The sequence below is a fragment of the Macaca mulatta genome, chromosome 14, assembly GCF_049350105.2.
Source record: "Macaca mulatta isolate MMU2019108-1 chromosome 14, T2T-MMU8v2.0, whole genome shotgun sequence".
Classification (NCBI taxonomy): Eukaryota; Metazoa; Chordata; class Mammalia; order Primates; family Cercopithecidae; genus Macaca; species Macaca mulatta.
Genome location: NC_133419.1, coordinates 10,374,954 through 10,397,233, shown reverse-complemented (window position 1 = coordinate 10,397,233; position 22,280 = coordinate 10,374,954). Strand labels below are relative to the sequence as shown.

The following is a 22,280-nucleotide window of genomic DNA, read 5'->3' as shown; positions in this document are numbered from 1 at the left end:
TTGGGGTGTTGGCTGGCATGTTGCTGGGGTGTTGGCTGGCATGTTGGTTGGCATGTTGCTGGGGTGTTGGCTGGGGTGTTGACTGGCATATTGGTTGGCATGTTGGGGTATTGGCTGGCATGTTGGCTGGGGTGTTGGTTGGGGTGTTGGTTGGGGTATTGCCTGGTGTGTTGGGGTGTTGGCTGGTGTGTTGGTTGGTGTATTGGCTGGTGTGTTGGTTGGGGTGTTGGCTGGCATGTTGGTTGGGGTATTGGCTAGGATGCTGGTTGGGTGTTGGCTAGAATGCTGGTTGGGGTATTGGCCAGGGTGTTGCCTACTGCCCCTCTCCATTGAGGGACTGGCAGGCTGGCAGTCCCCCCCAGGGTGAGGGGATGGGATGAGGGTGCCAGACTGACAGCTGTGTTCCCAGCTCCCAGGGCACACAAAGGGTGCCACTCACTGCACCACAGATGTTAATTATTTACTTCAAAGCAGGAAGCTCTTCTAGGGGCTCAGAATCTCCCATAATCCTGCCCTCAGGGAGAGTCCGGAATGGACTCCGGAATGGCCACCGGAATGGTGGGGAAGCAGGCAATGAAGAACAAACACAAAACACAAGCAGGGAACCAGGGCTGTGGGACGAAGACACGGAGCAGTGGTGTGTGTCAGGGTTCTGGGCAGAGTGGCTGGGGCAGGCAGGATGGCCCTTGTGCTTATTCGAACAATGGGTGGGTGGTCATGGGAGGGACGTGGGTAGAGGCCTGAACTCATGTAGGAGGGATGTCCAGGGACTCCAGGGGAAGACGGGTGTGTCTGGGCAGAGTCAGGTGGGGTCTAACTTGGGCAGGTAGGGGACTAGGGCTGGATGAACTCAAAGGATGGTGGGAGGAGCAGGGTACAGGGGAGGGCAGAGCATCTCCAGGGCCCAGGCTGGGCTCCATTCCAGCCCCAGCCTCGTCCCTACCACAGCCCCCTCCCCGCCACCTCCACTGTGTTCCAATCACATTAGCAGAGTGACAGGCCCAGCAAGCACTAGCAGCGGCTCCATAAATCTCAGCCCGTGTTAAAAGGCTGGACTCTGGGCCCACTTCCTCCAGGGGCACCCGCCCCGTCCATCTCTGCATCAGTCGGGTTGTGTGAGAGGCCTGTGCCAGTCGCTCCTCACCCCTAAATGCTGGAAGGGGAACCAGAGAGGCTTCCACGGTGCCCCTGAGTGGCCAGGGCAGGACCCCTCCACTTCCTAGAGTGAGGTTACTGGCCATCTGTGAGCCACTCCTGATTTGCCAAAACATCTGTGGTTTCCACTGGTTGCCCTTGGGTAAGGTCGCTGCTTAATGCATAGAGTCCCTGGGATTGCAGTGGAGGTGCCACCTCCTTCTAGAAGCCTTCCTGATGCCCAAGCAGGGACAGGCACTCTTCATCAAGCTCCTACGGTGCCACTCCTACCCCACACCCACACCACAGATCACCCACCTTTACCTGTAGTTCATTCATTCAATAAACTTTTTTTTTTTTTTTTGGAGACAGGGTCTCACTCTGTCACCCAAGCTGGAGTACAGTAGTGCGATCTTGGCTCACTGTAGCCTCTGCCTATGGAGTTCAAGCAATTCTCCTGCCTCAGCCTCCTGAGTATCTGTGATTACAGGTGTGTACCACCATGCCCAGCTAATTTTTGTATTTTTAGTAGAAAAAGCTAATTTTTGTATTTTAGGGTTTTACCATGTTGGCCAGGCTGGTCTTGAACTCCTGACCTCGTGATCTGCCCACCTCAGCCTCCCAAAGAACTGGAATTACAGGTGTGAGCCACCACTCCCAGCCTTAATTTTTATATTTTTAGTAAAGACAGGGTTTCTTTTTTTTTTTTTTTTTTTTTTGAGACAGAGTCTCGCTCTGTCGCCCAGGCTGGAGTGCAGTGGCCGGATCTCAGCTCACTGCAAGCTCCGCCTCCCGGGTTTATGCCATTCTCCTGCCTCAGCCTCCCAAGTAGCTGGGACTACAGGCGCCCGCCACCTCGCCCGGCTAGTTTTTTGTATTTTTTAGTAGAGACGGGGTTTCACCGTGTTAGCCAGGATGGTCTCGATCTCCTGACCTCGTGATCCGCCCGTCTCGGCCTCCCAAAGTGCTGGGATTACAGGCTTGAGCCACCGCGCCTGGCCAAGACAGGGTTTCACCATCTTGGCCAGGCTGGTCTCTAACTCCTGACCTGAGGTGATCCACCTGCCTCGGCCTCCCAAACTGCTGGGATTACAGGCATGAGCCACCATGCCTGGCCCCTTGTTCCTTGTTTTTTGAGACAGGGTCTAACTCTGTCACCCTGGCTGGAGTGCCGTGGCACAATCACAGCTCACTGAAGCCTTAACCACCCGGGCTCAAGTGATCCTCCTACCTCAGCCTCCCGAGCTATGACTATAGGCACACGTGCTACCATAGTTGGTTGATTTCTTTCTTTTTTTTTTTTTTTGTAGAGATGGGGTCTTACTATGTTCCCCAGGCTGCTCCCAAGTTCCTGGGCTCAAGCAATCCTCCTGCCTCGGCCTCCCAAAGTGCTGGGATTACAGGCTGGGATTACAAACATGTATTGAGCACTTGTAAGTGCCAGCCCCGGTTCTGGGTGCAAGAGATAGTCTTTCATTTTCAGGGGTAGAAGACAAGGAACATCATATATAAGTAAATCATATAGCACGTTAGAAGGAGACAGGTGCTCAGAAAAATTAAAACCAGAGCAGGGCGGGGACCGAGGGAGTGCCAGCATGGGGCAGGGGAGGCAGCCGCAATTTCAGCTAGGGGCCAGGGTGGGCCCTCCTGAGAGACGACATTCAAGTGAAGGCCTGTCAGAGTGAACGGAGCAGCCGCGTGGACAACTGGAGCAAGGGCACTGCAGGCAGAAGGAACTGCCAGGGCAAAGGCCCGGAGGCAGCAGTGGGCGGGGCCTGTCCAGGGAGGCCAGGGTGGCCGGAGCAAAGTGGGGAGGGTGGCAGCGTGGAGGTGACTGTCAGAGGTGACTGGGGACCTGACGAACCATGCTAAGGAACTTGGCCCAGGCCCTGAGTGAGATGAGAACCCTGGCAGGGTTGTGGCTGAAGAGACTTGATGAGCTGGTGTGGGACTGAAAGGCCACCCCCTTTGTGATCCTTTATCTTCCTGAACTGAAGAGCTAACGATCTCGCTCCTCACAGGCTCTCTGGGCTCCTGGGCCATCTCGCGTCTCTGCACCTCTTGGCTGGGCTCCAGCCATTCCTGTGTCAGAGCCTCCCTAAATTCCCCTCCCTCTCCTCCACTTTCAGGCCTTTGCCTGCGCCGTTCCCTCTGCCCGGGACACCCTTCCCAGCACTCTTCACTGGGCTCACGCCTATGCATCCCTCAGATTGCAGTGGAGGCACCACCTCCTTCTAGAAGCCTTCCTGATGCCCGAGCAGGGACAGGCACTCCTCATCAAGCTCCTACGGTGCCACTCCCACCCCCAAGCCCACACCACAGATCACCCTGTGTCTTGGTGGTGCTGTCATCTGCACTGGGAGCTCACGGGACAGAGGCCAGGCCCATCTGTGCCCGGCAGTACCTGTCCCGGCACCCAGCTCAGGGCCTGGCACACAAGGGTAATGAATGAACAGAGGAAGGGCAGGGTGCTGTGGGTGGGACACGCAGGTGTCAGGTCTGCAAAGTGTCCTCCAAAAGGACAGGCTTCGGAAGAGGGTCCTAGGTGGCCTGTTTTCAGGACCACAGTCCCCAGCAAAGCCCCTTATTCTGTGAGGCCTCCAGGGAGCTGTGACCTCCATGGGGACAGCTGGAGGAGAATGGGGAGGAGGGAAAACATTTCAGCCACAAACAGACCCCCATTCTGCATCCTGGCTGGTCACCGACAGCTCTTAACGCTGCTCTTATTTATTCCTGACCTTCATGCCCCTTTTATTTTTCCCCCTTTTAAAACCTGGCCTGGGCCCCGCCACCACTGCCGTAAACACGGCCCCTGGGATTTATCCGACGGCGCATTAACCCCTGGCCCCTGGCTCACCAATCATCCTGCTGCCTGTGCAGACAGCGGGCAGCCCGGCCAGCTGGGGGGCTGAGGGACTGGGCTAAGGGGCTGATGTGGTCTGCTCTGGGTGGGCTGGCCATGAGGCAGGTGCTGGGGGTACAGGGTACTTGGTACCTGTGACCTGTGACCTGGCCTGTATCGCTTGCGGCCAGGTCCACCCTGACCTCTGACCTCCTGCTTGCCTGCCTGGCCCCGCCAGAACCCCTGCTCCGTTGTGGTCGTTAACAATGGCAAACACAGAGACGTCCCAGGGCTGACAGCTGACAGGTCTCTCCCTGTCCTGGCTGCAGAGCCCGAGGTCCAACAGCAGGGCAGAGATGATAATTTTGCCCTCACAGGTGGGGAAACTGAGGCCAAGAGGGACAGAGCTGCCCAAGGTCACAGGGAGATCAAGGTCAGGGCTGGGTTTTTTCCACCACACTTGTGGCCCCCGCCCAGTTACAGAGCAGGAGGCCTGCCTTCAGAGGGGTGGGGAGCTGGCCCGGGTTGCCTGGTGGTGAGGGTGCCAGGCCTGCCATCCAGGTCTCCAGCTCTGAGGAGGGAGGCACCCTGTGAGGACAGCAGGGCAGGTGGATGGCAATGAGCTGGGCGCCGGGGCTGAGGGGCAGGGGAGGAACAGACACGGCAGGGGAGATGCCACACCGCACCCCCACCCCCACCAAGACAGAAGGTCCACTCACCGCCACCGCCTCCGAGCAGGGAGCTGTTGGCTGCAAGAGAGAGAGACAAAGGCAGATCAGTGGGGAAGGGGCTGCGATGGGAGTATCAGCCCCGAGGGGAGGGTGAGGTCAAGATGGAAGTGGGCTGCCAGCTGGGTCTTCAGACTTGAGCCCTCTGGGGCGGTGGTAGATGATGGTGGAGAGGGAGGAGGTTCCTCGTGGGCCTAGGGTTTGTAGGGTGGTGGGGCTGGGGACAGAGGAAAGTTACCAGGGCCTGCCCGCTCACCCGAACGCAAGTGCATGGGTGGTCCTGAGAGGCGGATGGCCCCTGCCATGGCCCTTTCATTCCTTTGCTCTTTTTTTTTTTTTGAGACGGAGTCTCGCTCTGCCGCCCAGGTTGGAGTACAGTGGCCGGATCTCAGCTCACTGCAAGCTCCGCCTCCCAGGTTTACGCCATTCTCCTGCCTCAGTCTCCCGAGTGGCTGGGACTACAGGCGCCCGCCACCTCGCCCGGCTAGTTTTTTGGGTTTTTTTGTTTTTTTTTTTTTGAGACGGAGTCTCGCTCTGTCGCCCAGGCTGGAGTGCAGTGGCCGGATCTCAGCTCACTGCAAGCTCCGCCTCCCGGGTTCACTCCATTCTCCTGCCTCAGCCTCCTGAGTAGCTGGGACTACAGGCGCCCACCACCTCACCCGGCTAGTTTTTTGTATTTTTTTAGTAGAGACGGGGTTTCACCGTGTTAGCCAGGATGGTCTCGATCTCCCGACCTCGTGATCCGCCCGTCTCGGCCTCCCAAAGTGCTGGGATTACAGGCTTGAGCCACCGCGCCCGGCCCGGCTAGTTTTTTGTATTTTTAGTAGAGACGAGGTTTCACCGTGTTAACCAGGATGGTCTCGATCTCCTGACCTCGTGATTCGCCCGTCTCGGCCTCCCAAAGTGCTGGGATTACAGGCTTGAGCCACCGCGCCCGGCCTCCTTTGCTCTTTTGCCCACAGTATCTCCTAAGGCCGGTCAGCGCCAGGCCTGGTGCAGAGATGTGGGGAGGAAAGGACCTGTCCCCAGGGCTCACAGCTTCCGGCAGGGCACAGCCTGGAAGCCACTAGGAAGCAACTGCACCTTTGCAACCGGGCTAAGCGCTGCCCAGGGCCAGAGCTGGAGGACTGAGAACTCGGGGCAGCGCTGGGGGGCGCAGATGGGGGCGGGGGTGGGGGCAAGGCGCCCAACTGCAAGAGGGGCAAGGCACGCCAGGTAAGGGCCTGGAACACCACCACTGAAGCCAAAGCCAGATCAACAGCGGGGTGACAGGCCATGTGGCCTCGTGCCTCAGTTTCCCCATGTGGGAGAACAGCCCCACCTCACCGGGTGGTGTGAAGGCCAATGGAGAGGGGTCCTCCGCTCTGAGCCCCGCTGCAGGAAGGCCTGGGTCCCCGCCCCCTCCTCGGACTAGGGGTGGCGCTGCCAGGCAGAGCTGGACTGACAGCTTTGTGGCTGCCACCTTCCTGCACAGCCCTGTCCGTCTCAGTCTGTCCGGCTGGCTGCCCCCCACCACCATGCAGCTGACACGGGGGCAAAGTGAGGCTGGCAGCCCGTCTCTGCAGGAATGCCAGAGCTGTGCATGCCAACGCTGCCCCCAGCCTGGGCTCCGGCTCCCGCCTGCAGCCTGCGTCTGTGGTAACTGTCAGAGCTCATCAGGGAAAGCAGCGGGCGAGGCCAGGCAGGTGCTGCCCAGGCCCAGATGCTGGCCAAGTGAGAGGCCAGCTGTGCTCGCCCCTCTGCTGAGGAGTCCTGGCTCCCAGGTGGGGCCTTCAGCTCTGCACACGGCTTTGCCACCCACCCCATCTGCCCAGTCCATTGCAACCCTTTCTGTAGGAAGGATGGGGGGACACAGAGCCAAGCTGGGCCAGCCAGGCTGTGGGCCCAAGATGCCATGAGGATGGCATGGACGCTGCTAAGTGGTGTCGGGCGGCTCCGAGTGGCTGGTCTCCCAGAGCTGACAGCTCTTCGCTTGGGGAGTAATTAATTCCACAGCCCGAAAACCCAAGGCTGCAAGTTGCCACGTTACTTGCGAGATTAATACAAGCAGCTAATTAAGATGGAGAGGCGAGGAGCGGCTGGGCGCTCCCAGAGCAGGGGTGGGGGCCGCGGGAAGTGAGGGGGAGGCGAGCTGAGTGGTGCCAGTGAGGCAGTGGGAGCATGAGCCGCAGTCGGAGCCGGAGGGAGAGCAGGGAGCCAGACCACAATGGGGTGCCCAGGCTGGCCCCGGACAGGCTGCAGAGGGGCGGGCCCCCCAGTGACTCTGGGTGGGGCCTGTGCCCACAAATGCACATTTTTTTCTTTCTTTTTTTTTTTTTGAGACGGAGTCTGGCTCTGTGGCCCAGACTGGAGTGCAGTGGCGCCATCTTGGCTCACTGTAACCTCCACCTCCCAGGTTCAAGTGATTCTCCTGCCTCAGCCTCCTGAGTAGCTGGGATGACAGGCATGTGCCACCACACCTGGCTAATTTTTTGTATTTTTGGTAGAGACAGGGTTTCACCAAGTTGGACAAGCTGGTCTCGAACTCCTGACTTGAAGTGATCCACTCGCCATGGCCTCCCAAAGTGCTGGGATTATAGGTGTGAGCCACTGTGCCTGGGCACGAATGTACATTTCTGCTGACTGAGACTATTTGCTGGGTGTAGACTGGGTGCTACAGACTGGTGCACAGATGGGGCCATTTATTATCATAACAAAGCCACAAGGGAGGTGTGATGGTTCCCATTTTACAGAGAAGGAGACTGAGGCTCAGGGAGCTTGAGTCATGGGATGGCAGCAGCAGAATTGGAACAGAGTCTTTCTGACTCCAAGCCAAGCCACAAAGCCAGCTGACCCCAGCGACACTGCCTGAGGGTCGGTCAGAGGGACTGCCTTTCCCTGGCCAGGGGTGGGGCCTGCCTTCTCAAAACCAGGCAGAGCACCCTGCAAGCCCCAGATGCAGCCTCCACCCACTCCCCACCCCAGCAGGTGCAGCTGCAGAGGCGAGGGCTGGGCGTCTGGGCAGCGCCACCCCAGAGCTAGCGAGGGAGGAGGGGCATCTCAGGTCTCGGTCCAGCTCCAGGCCCCTCGGCCTGGGCAGTCCTGGCAGTGGTTGGCAGCTGCCCTCCTTGGCCCCTCCCCACATCCCCCCATCACCTCTCTCTCTTAATTAACACCGGCCATAAATGAGCTGGCTCCTGCTCAAAGACGGCACCGTGCCAAATAGGTTGGCAGTGAGCCTCGAAGGGATGGTAGGGGAGGGGTGCTGACCTGCCATTCTGCAGGCCCCTGTGGGAAGGTGATGCTATCCCCCTGCCCACCTGGCACCCCCAAACTCCACTGTGTGTGGCCTGCACTGCACCCGGCAAGGTGAGTGGGGTGAACTGACCTGATAGTAACCTGGCCAGAGCCTGAGGAGGGGTGAATGGGGGCAGAGGGAAGACTTCACTGGGTGGAGGTGGGGGAGGCCAGGCCAGGAGATGTGATTTGCCACAGGCAGGAGAGAGTGGCTGCGGCCCAGTGCTGGGGGCTCAGACTCGGTTGCACAGAGGACCTGGTCCCAGGCCTGACCCACACCCAGTGGGTGCCTGGGGAGGCCAGTCTGCTATGTCCCCTTCTCCGGTCCCCCTGCCTGACATTCCATGGGTGAGGGCTCCGGGGGGCAGGTGGCCGACCTGGTGCCTGGGACCCCGTTCCTCAGCTCCTCTTTTCCCCGGGCCCCCGTTCTGGTGGCCTCCCCTGGGCCTCGACACCCGGCCACATGGTGCCTCCATAAAGCTGCCTCCAAGGCTGACAGCTGGACCAGGCTATGCAGGGAAGTGGCCTGGGGGCTTGCGGAGAAGAGTCTAGGGCGGCTGTGCCAGCCGATGCCAACAGACAGCCTTCCAGGTGTGGCCACCCAGCCCAGGGCAGGGCCTCTCGGGTCTCCCTGCTCCTCAGGCCTGTGTGCACCCCAACATCTTGGTCCGTGGCCAGCCCTTTTCATTTCAGCTAGTCCCTGGCACCGGCTTGAGCCTCTAAGTCCCTTCTCTACTGCATCCCATACCCCCCTCAGTTTGCTGGGAGGTTCTGGTCCTTATACAAGTCATCAACCCAGTTTCAGAGGAGGAAACTGAGGCTCACAGAGTATCTGGGGACTGGGGAAGACGGAGCTGGGCCCGGGAGCACTGGTTGTTACAGCTCCTTTTCTTGACCCCCAGCATGCCCGTCTCGAAAGGCTCTTGTTGCTGAAGGCATGGTGACTTCGGGCAGGCGGTGGCCGCGTGAGGTGGGGGATGGGCACTGGACTGCGAGTCCAAGCTGGGGCTCATGACCCGGCCCCACCCAAGGGACCCAGACCTGCTCCCAGCAAACAGTGGTCTTTGAATGCTGTGTGGGGCGGAGTGGGGGACCCGAGCCTGGCCCTGGGAGCTTGGAGGGGCACAGTTTGCTTTGGCTTTGGGTAGGGGTGGGGCCTCCCAGCAGCAAGCACACCCTGGAGGCTGTGGGGCCCCTGGTCTGCGGTCTGCTCTTGGAGTCTGCAGGCGGAGGCAGCCCGGCCCCATCGGGTTCCCCCCACCCGAGGATGTGCCTGTGCCATGCTCCCTGGGATTTGATTAACTGGCTCCCAGCCCGGTGCTGTGCCTGTGACCTTGGGGTGGCACCCCTCAATGCCAGTCACTGCCAAGTCCTCTGTCCCCTGCTGACGGTCCCTGGGGACTGGGGGCCTGGAAGTCTCAGTCTCCATCTCCCACACACCCCTCCTCCCGGCCCTCCTCTGCCCCAGCACTTGCCGTCCCTGAGGGCAGGGCGCAGTAGCTCCCCAGTTTGTGCCCAGCTCCCAGTCTAGTTAGAGGCTGGCAGGTGGCCGCTGCCCAGCGAAAGGGAGAGGGCCAGACCTGAGTGTTTGGAAACTGTCATGACAGGTCACAGGAGGCCTGAGGCACAGGTGGCACCCAGCCCTTCCTCCATGCTCCACACAAAACATTTGAATTCAGTGCCAACTGGGTGCCAGGGTTGTGCTGGGCAGCAGGCACAGAGAAGAGAACAGTATGTAGTCCCTGGGCCTTGGAAGCTTCCAGTCCTGACCGGAGGGGTAGCTGGGAGCAGACTTGAGAGCTGCCCCAGGTATGGCGAGGGGAACGGGGGTGTGTGGGATCTGCTGAAGTCTGCAGACTGGGAAGGCTTCTCGGAGGAGGTGGCATTTGAGCTGAGGCTTGAGGGATAAGAAGGCATGGAGGGAGGGGCACAGGGACGTGCATGAGGACGGCACCCTACCAGCCAACACGTCACTGAGAGGGCGTTGCCAGTCTCCCAGGGCCCAGGCAGGACCAGCCTCCCCGCTGGGCACAGCAGGCACGTGCTTAGGCCCATGACACTTTTAGGGGCCCACAAAGATATTGTAGTTCTTTTAAAATCAGAAGAAAACAATGAACTTTTAGGTCAAAGACAATGTTATCAGATAAAATATTAATACATTTGTCTTGACGCTAACCAAGTCATAAAATATAACTTATTTGTGATGGAGGAAAGGGACGAACCAGGTGGAAAGCCTGGGCCCAGGCTGGGTGAGCTTGGTGCGCGCACAGTTCACTCAATCCTTTCCCTGTTTGGAAGACGCGATTACAAACCCGTTTCACAGATGAGGACGCTGAGCCATGGAAAGTGATCCTCTCACAATGTACATTTGGAGAGGAGATAAAATCTCCTATTTGGCCCTAGCTGCCCCATGAAACCCACCCCCCCAGCGGTGGGGAGCCTTGGGGGTCTTGGGAGCTTTAGTGAGAAATGAGAAATCCCTGCCGGGCGCGGTGGCTCAAGCCTGTAATCCCAGCACTTTGGGAGGCCGAGACGGGCGGATCACCAGGTCAGGAGTTTGAGACCAGCCTGGCTAACACGGTGAAACCCCGTCTCCACTAAAAAATACAAAAAACTAGCCGCCGGGCGCGGTGGCGGGCGCCTGTAGTCCCAGCTACTTGGGAGGCTGAGGCAGGAGAATGGTGTGAACCCGGGAGGCGGAGCTTGCAGTGAGCTGAGATCCGGCCACTGCACTCCAGCCTGGGCGACAGAGCGAGACTCCGTCTCAAAAAAAAAAAAAAAAAAAAAAAAGAGAAATCCCTTTGCTCTTAGGATAAAGACTGGCTCCTTGCAGATCTCCAGGCCCCATAGACCATCTCCTCCCTTCCTCCTCTCCCTCTGCCATACACATGGTCCTCAAACTTGCCCCATGCTCTCCAGCCCGAGGCCCTTTGCATAGACTCTGCCATGGCACCTCTACCTGGAGGCGGCCCTCATCATCCCCCACCTCCTCAGGTCTCCTGGTCCCCAGTGATGCTCTCCTGGGGGGCCATGAGTCATTATCACTGCCTCCAGAATCCCCTCCCAGGTGCCTATGTTTTTTTGGAAATGAAGTCTCACTGTTGCTCAGGCTGGAGTGCTGTGGTTGGATCTCAGTTCACTGCAACCTCCGCCTCCAGGGTTCAAGCGATTCTCCCACTTCAGCCTCCTGAATAGCTGAAAGTCTAGGTGCAAGCTACCACACCTGGCTCATTTTTTTTTATTTTTAGAGACGGGGTTTCACCATGTTGGCCAGGCTGGTCTTGAACTCCTGAGCTCAGATGATCCACCCACCTCTGTCTCCCAAAGTGCTAGGATTACAAGCGTGAGTCACACGCCCGGCCCCCAGGTGCCTATCTTGATACCCCCACTCCTGCCCTCAGGTGTCTCCCCCACGGTTCTTCTCCAGCTCTCAGCACAGTGCCTGGCTCACCGCAGATGCCCACTAATGAGTTCCTAAAGGAGCCCATGGGCATTACAGATGGTGCCCAGAGTCACTCAGCTGAATTTGAGCTGGGTCTGCCTGCCTGACTCACAAGCTTCAGCTCTCTACCATGGGCCATGCAGAGAAGCCCATCCCAGGGCCGAGGCCGGGGGCCCTCGGGAGGCAGGACCTGGGCCGGGAGCTGTGTAGGCGACAGGGGCTGCTCCAAGGGCAGTGGCAGGAGGCCTGAGCCACGAAGGTGCTCAGGTGCAGGAGCTGCCTCTGCTGTTCTCTGACAGGGACGAAATCCTCCAGCCCAGGGAGGGGGGCTGCTGAGGGTGGTGAGGGGCGCTGTGCGGGGGCTGGGATGTCAGAGGAGACGCAGTGACCCGAGGAAAGCGCTGAGCAGGTTCCTGGGCCAGGGAGAGGCCGGGCGAGCAGGCACAGCGGTGACTTTGAGGCGGGCACAGCCCACCTGCAAGTCCCTGGAGGCCGCCTCCACTCCCCTTGCTTGCTGCTCTGTGCCTCACCCTGGCCTCAGCTGCCTGGAGGGGCCCCGGCCAGGAGTGGGGGCCTGGGGGCTGCTCCCTTAAGTCACCCAGTGTCCTGGCCTGACCTTCATTCTCCCCTCCCCCTTGTGAGGCGGATCTCAGCCTTCTGTCCTCTGACAAGTGTGCAGCCAGCCCCACCGTGTGCCGGGTGCTGGGACACGGATGGGCACAGCCCTGCTGGCACATGGTGCATCAGCTGGCCGGGAGATCGTCAAGAAAGACAGCACGAGAATCAGCTTGCACAAGAATCCCTGTGAGTGCCAGAGGCCGCGAAGGAAATGCAAGGGGTGGGGGTGGCGGCGGGCAGTGAGTCTGGAGGGGTGGGCGGGTCCTGTTGAACCCTGGAGCTGCTGTGAGCAGCACAGCCAGGCAGGGGTGGGGGACGAGGGGCAAAGGCCTTGAGGCCTCGGGGGCTGAGTGAGGAGCAGGGAGGGAGGACAGAAGTGGGGGGTCAGGCAGGAGCAGCCCCTGGGGTGCCTTGAGAGCCTTAGTGAGAAATGGGAGCTGCTGGGGGGTTTAGACAGAGGACAGATGAACCACACAGGGAAGGGACTGGGGGCACAGGTGGTGGCAGGAGAGGCCTCCTGGCTATTGCAGTGTCCAGGTGACCCCTGCCTCCGGGATGCCTCTCAGACTTCCCCTGGGGATAGCAAGCCTCCTTGGTGCTCCCACCAAGTGCGTTCCCCAGCATCCCCCTTGCCCTCCCCGAGCCCAGATCCCCGCCATCAGCACAGAGCCTGGCACCTCCAAGGGGCTCCGTGACTGCCAACTGTCCCACCATCTGACCAGCTGGCAGGCCTGGCCCCACAGGGGGCTTAGGGGAGCGGGTTTTGTTCTTGAGAAATCGATGCCCCATTTCCCGCAGGCCAGCGGTGGGTATCCGTGTGACTTGAGGGCGAGTCGTTTAAAACATGTTTTAGATTAGAAACACCCCGCAGATGGAATAAAATGTGAAATGTGCTGGATTTTGAAGATAAAATAAGAGACTTCAAAGGCATCTCAAGCTGTGAGAGCAGTTGCTTGTTTGACAAGCTCTGTCCCCCCAGGCCAAGGTCACTGTCCTCCGAGGTGGGGCGGCCCAGGTGGAAGGTGGGAGGCTTCCTGGACATTCCCCAGGCTGGGGGGCCAGGGGAGCAGGGACCTCACTGGAGGGTGAGGGCCCCCATTTGTGGGCACCAAGTGCATCCCCAGCAAGCTTCCACATGGAATTTTTTTTCTTTTTTTTGAGATGGAGTCTTGCTCTGTTGTCCAGGCTGGAGCACAGTAGTGCGATCTCAGCTCACTACAACCTCCGCCTCCCGGGTTCAAGAGAGTCTTCTGCCTCAGTCTCCCGAGTAGCTGGGACTACAGGCGTGTGCCACCATGCCGGGCTAATTTTTCTATTTTTAGTACTAACGGATGTCACCATGTTTCCAGGCTGGTCTCAAATTCCTGATCTCAAGTGATGTCTGCCTTGGCCTCCCAAAGTGCTGGGATTACAGTTGTGAGCCACCACGCCCGACCTCCACATGGATCTTTGACCATCATCTTTGCATGTGTGCACACACCCTCCTGCCCCACTTACAGATGGGGAAACTGAGGCCCAGAGAAGAGAAATGACTTGCCCAAGGCCACAGGCTTCAGTGGGAGGAGCCAACATCCTTATGCTTTGCCGGCCCTGGTCCTGAAACCCCCAGCTGTGATCTCGGGTCAGCTGCCCCACCTCATCCGTATGGTGGGGTGATCATTTAACTGAGGCCCTTGTGAGGCATAGATGATAAAGTTAAAAATGCCTGTAAAACCTACAGCCTCATAGGGCTTCACTGTGGCACTGGGCCCCAAAGCTGGGGGTGCTGGTTCCTGGGGGTGGAAGGTCCCAGCATCCTTGGTAAGTCAGGGAGAAGGATTTGAACCCCGCTGGTCCAGGGCTAAGCCCCTCACCACGTCTTCTCTGACAGGAGCCTGCGAGCTGCTCAAAGCTGCTAGGGGTGGCACCCAGCTGTGCCTCCCCACTAGATTCCCCTCGGTCTCCTTCTTCTCACCGTGCCCATTCCAGGCCCTCCTTCCCCCGACTCCCCTTCACCTCAGGGCGGTCTCCTTCACTCCCACACACCTCCAGATGCCCCCTGCCCGTTCACCCATGTCCACTCCACTTTACAGCCCCTCTTCCTGGTCTAATCAAGGCATCCCACCCCCACGCCTCTCCCCATAAAAGCCTCGCAGTTCACTGTTTAAAGCTCAAAGTAGGTGACGTGGCTGCGGTTCCAGCTGGCCTGGGCCTCTCTTGTCTGCTTCCTGCCTGGGTTTCTTGGGTTCTGTCTTTGCCTGGCTGCTTGGGCCCCTGGAGACCCAATCTCCTGGCCAGTCTCACCCCAAGCTGGCCCCTAAACCCCTGGCAACATGGAGGTCCCCCTCAATACCCCCTCTCCAAGCCCTGTCCCCAGGCACCTTCCACTTACTGGTATTTTGCTAAGTAAGAAATTCATGTTCATTCCACCAAATGGAATACCACGAGCATGCAACATAAAAACAAGAGAAATGCAAGTCAGCGGCTCGCTCAGGGCGCAGATTCGGCTCACCCCATTCCCGTGGCCCTGGAGGACCTTCCAGACTTTAAAACGAAACAAAAAATAGCTGATGACACATTTATCAAGCAAGTTCTCCGTGCTATGCATTGGGCCAAGTATTTCCAGTGGCTTCTTTCATTTCGCCCTCCTGACAAGAGCCCATTGAGGGTGTCCTGTGATTTTTCCCACTTTACAGATGAGAAAATAGAGGTTCACAGAGGCTGAGTGACTTGCCCAAGGTCATGCAGCTGGGGACTGGGGAGCTGGGTCTGAATCGGGCTGTCTGGCTTCCATGGGAGGACTGAGCTGCTGCGCTGCTGGACCCCCAGCTGCTGCCTGGGCCTCCCCTCCCCCGGGCGCCATGGGGCAGGCACTCAGCATCCCACATTAGCATAACCATAAGCATCCCTGAAACTCAATTACCAGGAGATGGCTTGGGCCCCAGCCAGCCGGGCAGTCTCCATCCTTGCAGGAATGAGGGGCTGGGGATCAAGGGAGCCTTGGCGGGTGGGAAGGCGGAGGGCATCAGAGAAGATGAGGGAGGAGTTGGGGGGCCTTAGAACGGCCACGGACCCCTCAGCGGGTGGGTCTTGAAGGCAGCCTTGAACCCTAGGAAAGGTCAAGGCCCAGCCCCAGCTGGGCAGGCCCGACTGCCCGGTAGGAAGGGTCATGGGTTCCTCTGCACCCAGCTTGCTGGGTGACCCCAGAAAGCCCCTTGCCTCTCTGTGATTCAGCTTTCTTCTAAAAGGACAAAACCAGAAGCTATTTTATTGTTCTTTAATTTTTTAATCTTTTTTGAGACAGCGTCTCACTATGTCGCCCAGGCTGGAGTACAGTGGCACTATCTGGGCTCACTGCAACCTCCGCCTCCCAGGTTCAAGAGATTCTGCCAGGCCTCAGCCTCCTGAGTAGCTGGGTCTATAGGCACACAACACCACACCCATCTGATTTTTGTATTTTTAGTAGAGACTGGGTTTCACCAGGTTGGCCAGGCTAGTCTTGAACTCCTGACCTCAAGTCAAAGTACTCAGATTACAGGTGTGAGCCACAGCACCTAGCCGGGGCTATTTTAATAGAAAACAAAACAGGGGTTTGCAGGAGGAAAGAGTGAGCACCAGCTCTGAACAGCCAGGCCAGGCTGGGCTCCCTCTGACTCCCAGATCCCCATCCCAGGAGGCCTGGCTGCTGTGGCCTCCTACTTCGGCGGCTCCTCAGCTGCCCCTCACCCCTCCATGCCTTCCTCTCCCAGCAACTGGTGAGCCTTTTCCATGCATTTCCTGCATGCATGAAATCAACCTCAAAAACAGCGGAAGCTGCAGAGCTAACCACTATTCTGGATTTGCATGTATTTTCTTTAGAGTTTTACTATGCATGCCCCTCAATAAGGTAAGACAGGTTCAGTGTCTTTGAGTTTTGTATAAACAGGAGTTCCCAGTTTGCTGTTATCATTCATTGCAATGCTTGTGAGATTTATCTGGGCAGGCCCACACTGCTCTCATGGGCCCCGCACCTCTTTTTTTTTTTTTCAGATGGTCTCGCTCTGTTGCCCAGACTGGAGTGAGTGCAATGGTGGGATCGTAGCTCACTGCAGTCTTGACCTCCTGGGCTCAAGAGATCCTTCTGCCTCACCCTCCCAAGTAGCTAGGATTATAGACACACACCACCACTCCTGGCTAATTTTAAAACTTTCAGATCAGGCGCAGTAACTCATGCCTGTAATCCCAGCACTTTGGGAGGCTGAGGCAGGCAGATCACAAGGTCAGGAGTTCGAGACCAGCCTGGCCAACATGGGGAAACCCCATCTCTACTAAAAATACAAAAATTAGCTGGGTGTGGTGGTGCATGGCTGTAATCCCAGCTACTCAAGAGGGTAAGGCAGGAGAACTGCTTGAACCTGAGAGGCGGAGGTTGCAGTGAGCCAAGATCGTGTCATTGTACTCCAGCTCTGGGAGAGAGAGCAAGACTTTGTCTCGGGAAAACTAACAAACAAAAATTTCACAGAGACGGGATCTTCCTATGTTGCCCAGGCTGGTCTTGAACTCCTGGGCTCAAGTGAGCCTCCTGCCTCAGCCTCCCTAAGGGCTGGGATTACAGGTGTGAGACACTGCGCTCGGCCTCGTGGGCCCCTTTTCACTGGTGTTTAATGTTCCATGGTGGAACTACCCCATGCCAAGCCACCCATTCTCCCACTGACCCACAGTCAAGCATGCTTGGTTTTGTCTCATGCAAACACAGTGGCAGTAGCATCTTTACACACCCCATGCACACATGCACCAGAATTTCTCTTGGGTCCACGCTTAGGAGCGGGCTGCTGGGTTGTGGAGTGCGCATAATCTTAACTTTACTAGTTATTGCCAAATTGCTCTGCAAAGTGGTTGTTCAGATGATCGCTTTAAAATATAAATTAGATCATGTCACTTCCCTGCTTAAAATTCTCCAATAGCTTCCGATTATACTTAGAATAAAATCCATGCTTCCCTCCATGGAGGCATGGCTGTATCCCACACCCCTCCCCCACAATTTCCTGGCCTCCTTTCTCTTCCTTCAATAGGGCTGGCTCTTTCATGCCTCAGGGCCTTTGCACATACAGGTCCCTCTGCCTGGCACACTCTTCTTCCAGCTCTTCCCAAGCGGAGCTCTTTCTTATCCTTCAGGACTCAATGAAAATGTCACCTCCTCTAAGGGGCCGCCCCTGACCACCCAGTTAAAAGGCCTTCTGCCCCATTCCTCTTATCAGCCTCTTTATTTCCGCTGGAGCCCACACCTTGGGCCCATAATGACCTCATCCTCTGATGTGTTTGCTGGTTTATTAACAGCATGGCAGCCTGTGGGGAGACGACCTCCTCTGCTTTGTACATTCCTGGATCCCAAAGGCCAGCATGGCATGGCACCTAAGAGCTCCTCTTAGGACTACTCATTCATTCAACAGACATTGATGAGGCCATGGATGTCACAGAGGGTGAGCAGTGGGGAAGGGGCTTTGCAGAGGGGAGTGTGGCTGAGACGAGGGCAGAGGAGGTGGCTAGGCCCACGGGGCCCTCCCTGATCCTTCTCCCACAGTCATGGGGTGTCATGGCGGGTGCTGAAGCTGGGAGCAGCAGGGTTGGTCTTGCCGTTTAGAAAGACCCTCTTTAGAGCTGGGGAAGGGAGCAGATTGAAGGGGTGGGCCTGGAGGCAGGGGCTGCGGGGATGATGGTGGCTGAGAATGGGTTGAGGGAGGGCTGGGAGAGGCGGCATGACCCAGCCCATGGGACCAAAGAGAAGACCATGGAGATAGGACTGGATCAAGGATGGGATTGGCTCAGAACTATGCCTCAATCCAGTCAATGGAAGAGCACATCGTCTGTGAAGACACAGTGGCGGCTGGAGCCCTCCCACCCTCCTGCCCATGCTGCCTTCCACCACCCTCTGCAGGAAGCTGGGAGGGGCTCATTCATGTCTAGCCCACCCAGAGGCCCAGGTCTTAACCTCTGAGGTTACCGCCTCCCTCTGGCCCCCAGTGACTGCTCTGCGCACTTCCCTAGACTCTGCCTGTGAACACTACACTTGGCCTACAATTTCCTAGAATTTCCATGGGAGAATCCTCTCGGGGCCCCCAGCAAGGTGCCCTTGACCTATGTTCCCCTCCCCCAAAACAGATTTGAAACCATGGCCCTAGAAGGAAAGGAACTGGAATAAGGTGGCACAGCTGAATTGTCACTTTGCTTTTTGGAATACGAAGTGTTGTGCCAAGTCCAAAACCGTTCCCTTCTCAGTAAGGACAGAGGAAAGGCAGCAGCCACTTGCTGCACAGGGAATCTAAGTCAGACCCCAGGAAGCACCATCCTGTGTGCCTGCCGGGCACCCGCCACCTCTGTGCAGCCAGTGGCTGCTCACTCTCTGAGGCTGCCCAGGACTCTCAGGATGCGGGGCTGGCTTGGTGGAAGAAGCAGTTCTGTCTGACTCTAAAACTAGTGCTTCCCCAGTGGGGAGTGCCCGGGAGGTGCATGGGAAGGGCTGGGTGGGGTGGGGACCAGGACTTCTAGTTCCCTGCTGTCCCCAGTGCCAGGGCCTGTGCTGAGGGTCTGGAGCCGAGGGTGCCCCTTGTCCTGTGTTATTACCCCTCCCAGGCCTTGTCCTGTGGGGACACGAGAGGACCCTAGCCTGGTCCCTGCCTGCCTACCTTAGGGCCCCCCTGGCCTGGGCGCCTCCTCCTCTCTGTTCCCCTGCCCTCCCAGCTTGGGTTCCACGCTGCAGAGGGAGGAGGGAGAGGGAGGAGGAAGAAGGGTGGAGGGAGGTGGGAGGTGGGAGGCAGGAGGCAGGAGGAAGGAGCAGGAGGCAGGAGGAGGTCAGTGTGGCAGCCATTGGTATGCGAGGCTCAGCCTCAGCCCCTCCGCTCCGCGCCCCAGCCTTTCTGCTCAGCTCTTTAAGAATCCCTCCTTGGAAGCGGCAGCGTGCTGGTTGCTGGGCAACCCCATCGCGCCCCGCCCCCTGCCGCTGGCGCTGGTCCTCTTCCCCTCCCCCTCCTCCCGCAGCTCCTCCCAGTGCCCAGCCTCAGCGGCGCTGGTGTTCCCAGCTCAGAACCTGCCAGGCCTGGCTGCTGGGGGCACCGGCTCCAGCCCTGGACCACAGCTGTGCCCCCCAGGACTCTGGGCTTAGGACACTCTTTCTCCTTACTTCCCTGCCTCTGGAGCACCTAGGCCAGCAGGTGAGGGCAGGTGAGGGGTCCCAGAAGATGCCATCTATTTCCTCAACCCCAGCTCTGCAGCCCCAGGACTCTGGGAGAGGGACCCTGGGTTCAGGGCACCCCACCTCAGACTCTCCCATCCCGACTTCCCCGCCCCAGGGCACCATCAGTGGCCTTAGCTCTATTGGGGTCTGTTGGGGGACAGAGACAACCCAAGGGGAAGGGCCAGGAGCCTCTTGAGTTCCCAGTGAAGTGGGGAGTGGCCACCTGCTGTGGTTGGTTCAGCCGGGTGCTGGGATGTGGACGATGGGCCTCAAGAGCCTTTGCGCTGTGGAGGAGGCTAAGGCCATAAAGCAGCTCACACTGGGGCAGAGGAACGGGAGGGGAGATGAGGGGGCTGCAGAGCTTGAAGCCCCTGAAACCGGAATCTGGCGGCTGGCAGAAGAGGCACAGTGACAGGGTTGGGGGATCCCCAGTAGAGGTCTCTGAGGCACCAATCTCAGAGCCTCCTGCATCCCCGACCTCGGGCAGTCACAGGGACCCCGTCCCCTGGCTCCCCGATGTCTTGGGGCTGCCACCCTCCCTTTGGATCAGGCCCCACCTCTCGCTCCCAATGATATCCCCTTCCTCACTGTGTCAGGCTCCAGCCCCCATCTGCTTCCACCTGCCACAGACTCTGCACGGCCAGAAGACCCGGTCTCTCTCCTGGAGGCCCTTCCCAGCCCACCCTGCACAGCTGGCCTCGCCCCCACCCTCCTCTTGGACCCATGCCCATGAGCTGCTCATCACACAGCCCTCCCTGCCCTGGCCGAGGCTGCTGTCTCCACAGGGCTCTTTCAGGACACAGTTCACATCTCCTTCCTGAACTTGGGATGTGTGTAACAGGTGAATGACAGCTGGAGTAAAGGAAGGTCTAAATCACCGCAAAAAGCATATCCTCTGCTGGGAATGATGGCTGAGAAGGCAGGGAGCTGGGAGAGGCAGCCCTGACTGTCTGGAAGGGATGGGGGCAGGGGAGGTGATGTCACTGGTGGGGAGCAGAGAAAACTCCCAAGGGAAAGAGGGGCTCATGAGAGAAGCCTGGCCACCAACCGCCTCAGTCCTGCTGGGGCTGGGGGCTGACCAGCTGACAAGTGGAACCGCCACCCTCTGGGTGACATAGTCCTGCCTCTGCCCAGGCCTGCATTCCCACCCTCTCTGGAGTCTGTCTCCCCACCCACCTAGGGGCAGCTGGTTAGACCTGATCTCCCCCGTCATATCCCCATCACCCCCCAAACTCACACCCAGACTCTACCCACTCCCCAGTAGCTGGATGTGCATCTGGCCCCCCAGAACCCCAGGAGCCATCATCTTTGGGCAATTCCCAGTTTTATGAATCATGGTTGGCCTTGGGACAGCTCTGTCATTGTTACCTTGAAGGGCTCTGTCAGCCTGATGCTCACTCCTGTTTAATGTTCTGTCCATTCATCCATTCGCCACATTCACCAATGCCTGACCATGCTGTCCTCACATGCTGGACACTGTAGCAGGGGCTGGGGACACGCAGGAACCCAAATAGGCCCGGCTGTGCCCTCAAGGTGCCCACAGTCTGGTGGAGAGATGAATACTAACAAAATACACATCACTGGACACAGGGACCTGTGATTCTAAGTCACGCTACTATTATATGTACTGCCCAAGAAGCAAACACACCACCAGAGAAAAAAATCAGCCACACCGGATCTTAGAGATGTGGACATGTTGGCCGGTAGATGCGAAACGCAGTCATAGAAATCATAAGCAATCACCAACGAGCTGAGTGCTACAAAACAGAAGCGGAGGAGGGAGACAGAAGAAGGTGACCTAATCGGGAAGGTGGGGTTAGAAGCTGGGCATGGTGGTGTGCACCTGCAATTTCAGCTACTTGGGAGGCTGAAGTGGGAGCATCGCTTGAGCTCAGGAGTTTGAATCCAGCCTGGGCAACATAGTAGATCCTATCTCTTTAAAAAAAAAAAAAAAAGGGAAGGTGGGTGGGTGGGGATGTGGGGTTTAGGGAGGCCTCTCTGATGACAGGTTGGCCAGGCCCTGGGCTGATGAGGAGGAGTTGGTTAGGACTGGAGAGGTGGAAGGGTGCAGAGAAGTAAGACCCTTGTTTCAGGGCCTGGGGGCAGGAGCATGCTGAGGGGAGGGGTGAGGACGAGGATGGAGGCAAGCACTGGAGCAGGGCTGTAGGGGTGCTCTTGTCCCGGCTGGCAGCCTCCCCAGTGCCAGTGCCAGTGGCCTGTTCTGACCTGCCTTGGGCCCCTCCCTGCTCCCAGCACCAGTCCTGGAGGTTGCTGACTTCACCCTACCTGGCTTTGTCCCTTCTGTGCCTGCTCCTTGGGGCACCCTCTCTAGGACTTTCCTCCTGGGCTGGAGGTCTTGCTCTCTGGCTCTCCCTGAAGCTCTGTGCCAGGCCCACCCTCCTGGTCCTAGACCTTGTGCTTAGAGGGGAGAAGCCCCAGCCCCTCTGTGTTGTGCATAATGGTGGGAAGGGAGCACGGTGGAGTTAGAACTTGGATCAGAAAAGCTGTTGGAGCCTTCCTTCCTTCCTTCCTTCCTCTTTTTTTTTTTTTTTTTTTTTTTTTGTGACGGAGTCTCACTCTGTCGCCCAGGCTGGAGTGCAGTGGCACAATCTCTGCTCACTGCAACCTCTGCCTCCCAGGTTCAAGTGATTCTCCTGCCTCAGCCTTCACAGTAGCTGGGATTATAGGCATCCGCCACCACGTCAGCTAATTTTTGGATTTTTAGTAGAGACGGGGTTTCGCCATGTTGGCCAGGCTGGTCACGAACCCCTGACCTCAAGTGATCCACCTGCTTCGGCTTCCCAAAGTGCTGGGATTACAGGCATGAGCTACCGCAGCCGGCCGCTGGAGCTTTCTGATGTGTGCTGGCCAGGTGTCCCTGAAGTGGTGCACACAGCCTGCCTACTCACAGGTGACATATCCATGCGTTCATGTGAACATTCCACAGAATACTGGGACATCGCTGGGGCCCCGGGCTGGGAGTCCAACCCTCTTTGGAAGTGATGCCCAGGCTGGGGCCTGTGGGGAAGGCTGAGGCCAGAGTTGTGCCCT

The 22,280-nt window shown here is 58.1% G+C and overlaps 1 protein-coding gene and 1 long non-coding RNA gene across 31 annotated transcripts in view; one reads left to right on the top strand and one right to left on the bottom strand.

Moving 5' to 3' along the window:
- Nucleotides 1–22,280, bottom strand: part of MACROD1 (mono-ADP ribosylhydrolase 1) — a 171,676-nt gene that overhangs the window by 12,538 nt on the left and 136,858 nt on the right. For 21 of the 30 annotated variants that reach the window (XR_013403292.1, XR_013403293.1, XR_013403294.1 and 18 more), the window contains 1 exon segment: nt 4,696–4,725. The exons of the other annotated variants lie outside the window; for them this stretch is intronic. Coding sequence is in view for 8 of the 21 variants with exons in the window: in NM_001194685.1 (NP_001181614.1) it covers nt 4,696–4,725 (30 nt within the window). In the remaining 13 variants the exon portion in view is untranslated. 30 annotated transcript variants of the gene reach the window in all.
- Nucleotides 11,862–21,185, top strand: LOC114672239 (uncharacterized). The gene is made up of 3 exons (XR_013403665.1): nt 11,862–12,226; nt 17,336–17,478; nt 19,826–21,185. It is a non-coding gene; the product is annotated as an uncharacterized LOC114672239 (long non-coding RNA).